At 45.7% G+C, this 4,637-nt stretch overlaps 1 protein-coding gene across 1 annotated transcript; it reads right to left on the bottom strand.

The window, feature by feature from the left end:
• Positions 1-245: 245 nt before the first annotated feature.
• LOC119305156 lies at positions 246-1,130 on the bottom strand. The gene is made up of 2 exons (XM_037581759.1): positions 833-1,130; positions 246-558 (listed from the first exon to the last, which is right to left on the bottom strand). Exons 1-2 carry the CDS (start codon positions 1,036-1,038, stop codon positions 270-272), a joined length of 495 nt encoding a protein of 164 aa, XP_037437656.1. The 5' UTR covers positions 1,039-1,130; the 3' UTR covers positions 246-269.
• Positions 1,131-4,637: the final 3,507 nt, after the last annotated feature.

Here is a 4,637-nt window from a genome sequence, read left to right as displayed (position 1 = left end):
AAATCTAATATAATTTCATACATATACGTTTTGAGAGCAGAGTTGCAGGTGCCATACATGTAATTCCTGCAATCAATTCAAAACAAATCAAACATATTTTCCTTCCATGTATTTTTTTGGGAAGTCAACTCGGTGCATGCTACAGTATTAGAGTGTACGGTAGGTGGTAGTTGGCTAAGGAGTAAAAGATAGTGTTCAAAAAATATTCACAGATAGATAGAAAGATGCATGGATGGATGGATGGATGGATGGATGGATTGATTTATTGATTAATAGAGTAACAAGAATTCATCTACCAGCTTTTGCTGACCCTCCACATTGAGGTACTTTTGGATAACAAAAGCCTCAAAAAGGCCGCTAAGAAATACGCCGAGGTAGCAGAGCAGAAGCATAAGGATCCTCATGCGGGGGTTGTTGTGGTGGTCGACCAGACAGGCGATGCGAAGAAGCGAGACGCCGGCGCAGCCGATAAGGCACGTCACTGCCCATCTGCTACGCTCGTCGGCCTCCGGCACCGCCAGCTCCACCTCCTCCTCCAGCTCGTCGGCGGACACATCACTATATCATTTCTTAGTCAAACAAACAAGACACGCGTATATTCATCCCCCAAAAAAGCAAGACGTACATGCAGAATACGGATCTAGCTAGTGTGACATTTTCAATAGAGTATATCATGGACAAATTATATATAGTTGTAGATGTGTGCTTACTACTTAGATGAATGCATCGACGGATGAGTGGATTTATTTTTGTTTCTTTTGAGAACTGAATGAATAACTTAATAGAGCAGCAAGAATTTATCTACTAAGGTTCTCCGGGCAAAGATACGTACCTGTCGTTTGCATAAAGCCACGCAAGGTCGTAAAGAAATACGGCGAGGAGGCCGAGCAGAAGGATGAGGAGCGTCAAGGGCGGGTCGTCAGTGACCAACTGGCAGTAGATGCAAACAAGCGAGACGCCGGCGCAGCCCACAGGGTGCCGCACTATCCAACGGCTGCGCTCGTCGGCCTCCGGCACCACCAGCTCGTCGTCGGCCATCGTCGGTACAACCTCCGTCAATCCATATATCGATCTACTTGGAAAATTTTCATTTCTGGGGTGGCGTTGGGTTGGGTTGGTCTGGTAGTAAAATGATCTGTTTGTTTGGGATCCATCTTTTTCTCGGGGAGGTTTTTTTTGAGAACTCTTAGGGAGGTTTGTTAGGGCCGTGAGCCCGTGACAGATCCCCGCGTCCGTAACAGTCAGAGCCCGTGGGCGCCGCTGCACTGGCCTGGCCCGAGTCACTTGTAGGCTGGTAGCTAGTCCCAAAAGAGAAAAAATGCATAATCCTAGACGCACGGAACATTACGGGCCTCCCATGGACAACTCAATGCTAATCAATCTCTCCTCTAGTCCTGGCCATCCCAGGCCCGGCCCTATCGGCCCACCCAGGCCCGGCCCTAAAATCCAGGGCCTAGGCCCAATGGGCTTGCCCGTGGACTGGGCTTGGGTCTGAGTTTTGAGCCCACTAGCAGGCCCGGACGGGCTTGGGCTTGGCATATTGGCATTTTAAGGAAGAGACCCGGCCCATGGTCCTAAGCCTTAATGCTTTTCAGGGCTTTTTATCAGATGAGCCGGACTTGGGCTTGAAAAATAGGCCTGATGGTAGGGCCTGGGCCTCAGTTTTCTGCCATGGGCTTTTTAAGGCCCGACCCAAGCCCGGCCTGTCCCGGCCCATGGCCAGGTAGTCTCCCCCCTCTGATTCTCATGAGGGGTGGGCCCTGCCTCCCTTCTAATCACGAATCAAAAACTGACACGTAACCACAGCCCGTTGAGTCCGTGGATCCCATCCGGTGAGTGTAGCATTACTCGTGTACGTACCTCCTCGGCTTACTCGCCAGCGTGGAGCCACGGAAGCTCTCACTGCTAGCTCAAATAGCCATGGTGCCCATGTACGATGAGTGGACATATTGGCCTAATCAAACACCTTTTTTTGCGGTAGGCCTAATCGATCACCATTTTTTTTGCGGTGGGCCTAATCGATCACCTACCAATAAATCCATACACGGAGAGCATATCATTGGTTACATGTATCGGTCCATGCATGCGTGGATGTAGATTACGAACGTAGTTGGTACTAGGTCGCATGCTGCCCTCGGAATGCAATTTTTACATGTTTAGTAATCTGGACTACAACGAATTCGTGACCCACATGAACCTGAAATCAGCGTCGAATCGGTCGTTTTCCCGGAGCCATGCTCCAGCGAGCCACACGTGGTGTGGCAAACTGGGGCAGGTGTGAGAACAAAAGGCGGTGACAGATGGATGTGTCAATAGGGGTTTGAGCGATGTGGGGGACATGAGTGAGGAGTAACAGCCAACACCTGCCCCCAGTGAACCCTACCCACAACAAAGTCGCTTCACGTGGCTCCTTCGACCTCCAACACACCCTCCTACTTGTGGTCCCTACCTCCTCCTGCTCCCCTGTGCTCCTCTTTGACACTTTGTATGTGTCCCTGTCTCTCATGTCGATGCCATCGGGGCAGTAGTGGTCGTCTTAAGCCGATGGGGTTCGCTGACTACGGTCTGTTGACTATCACACTACTTCTCCATTTGTGGTTATTTTTTTTTCTTCTTCCCTTTTCTTATTAACTATTTTTTATTTAGAAATTTCTTAATTAACTAGAAATGATTAATTTCAATTATTCTAATAACATGAAAATGCTCTGCACGTGCTCATAGTGATAATTGATTTTTTTTTTGAAATATGACCCCTTAACTTTCTTACTAAATCTGAAGAATCATAGGACCAGAAGGATAACTCAAAATTTATTTGAAGCAACAAAAAACTTTCCTAGTTTCTTGCCCAAACTTTTATCTAAAACATGGGGTACTTTTCATATGATTATTCATTGGCTTGCAAAGATGATCCGTAAATTCATGAGAACTCTACAAAACCTTGTAAATATTTTTTTATTGATTTAACCGTGTTTCCAAACTTGTTGAAACATCCCAAGAACTTTTTTCAATAAAATCTTTTTCTAATGAAAAAACTAAAGGCTATCTCTTGTTCGTAACCGTCCTACATGCTTGTTCTTCCACGTCCTCCGGTTTTTAGTGGATCTTGTACTAAAGTTGAAGATTTATGCTAAAGGCCTTCACGAAGTCCATGTAAGAACTTCATCGAAAACTTTGAAGGGCTTTTCACAAAATTTATAAGAACTGAACTTAGTACAGAGCTTTGCAAACATATTATTCAAACTTTGTTGAAACTTCTGAAAAACTATTGAGGACGCATTACTTCATTTGACACATATGCTCAGTCCTCCATTCCTCACAATTTGAAATATGTTGGTCACCAGACTTCTTTTGAAGAGCTGGCCACGAAAAAAATAAAATATCAAAACAAAATTAGTTTTGCACACCACAAAAAGTCTATACAAGCCATGAATGGGTTGTTGCGCATTGATGCTTGATCGAGATAACTTTGCAGTACCAGGAGTATCTGTTGGTGACCATCTGACTAACATACCCATCTGGAGGAAGCACATTTATTTATTTTTGTGAAGATATTATGGTAGGGAACTCTTTTGTCCTAGTTATTTCTGTTGCTGTGTAGCAATAAAAGCGGTGAAAACAGAATACTATGCATTGGCAGAGTCATCAATCTATCATAGATGTCACAATAAAAATACCCAAGCTTACAGAAATTAAATCATGGATGCATCCATGCACCATCCCAATTTTCAATTTGGATGTTATACATAGAGCATCATATGCATATCATATTTTTTTGCTTGCATTTTGTTGTGATCCTAGAAATCTTAAGCAACTCAAGGACCCAAGGAGAGAGTTGGAGGTTTCACAAAATTTTCATATTTGAAATTTATTTCAAATTTGAAAAGAGGATCAATTTGATTTTTAATATTTTCCTTCCAATAATTTCAAAACAATAAAAATAAATGAGAGAAGAGAATATGACTTCTTCAATAGAGGAGAAATATTGGAAAAGAAATGTTGAGATCAAATTATTATTTTATTTGCCATTTCATTTGAATTAGAGAAAAACATGCATTTTTTGAAAATTGCATTTAGTCCAGAAAAATGTTCATCTTGTCTTAAATATTAGGTTTTGGACGGTGAAAATTGTTTCTGGAATTTTTTATATTTTATTAGGATTTTTTTCTGCGGGCAATTTGTTTTTAAAAAAGTTCCGGACCGAACTGGGCCGAAGGCCCAGCCGGCTCACTCGCGCGCCACTGCCTTCCCCCGCCCGGGACGCCGTGCCCCTGCCGGACTTCGAGGAGTCCGGGCTCTCCCTGCCGCGCGCCGACTCCCTCCCCAAGTCGGAACCCCCCTGGCCCCTTTCTAAGGCGCCGCCGCCGCCCCCTCTCCTCCCCACATCGCCCCGCCACCGCAACGCACCACCACCACTGCCGCCGCTGTCACCGCCTAGCGCCGACGCCGCGCTGCTAGCTACTGCTGCCGCCTAGTGTCGTCGCCCCTCGCTGCGCCGCCTCCGCCCTGCGTCGCCGTCACCCCGCCGCCGCCGGAGCCGCGCCCCGCCCCGCCGGAGTTCGCCGCCGCAGCCGTCAAAAACCGCGTTGACCGGTAAAAACCAACTCGGTTTTTTTCGGTTTTGTTCGGTTTAGTTTTTA

The sequence above is a fragment of the Triticum dicoccoides genome, chromosome 5B (assembly GCF_002162155.2).
Source record: "Triticum dicoccoides isolate Atlit2015 ecotype Zavitan chromosome 5B, WEW_v2.0, whole genome shotgun sequence".
NCBI classification, from domain to species: Eukaryota; Viridiplantae; Streptophyta; class Magnoliopsida; order Poales; family Poaceae; genus Triticum; species Triticum dicoccoides.
This window is presented reverse-complemented; position numbering and strand designations above follow the sequence as displayed.

Bases quoted from the DNA above. Each gene is read 5' to 3' on its own strand.
- LOC119305156 (XM_037581759.1), bottom strand. From the start codon at position 1,038: ATGGCCGACGACGAGCTGGTGGTGCCGGAGGCCGACGAGCGCAGCCGT. The intron at 559-832 runs GTACGTATCTTT...GAAATGATATAG, and splicing joins TGGCTTTATGCAAACGACAG to TGATGTGTCCGCCGACGAGC.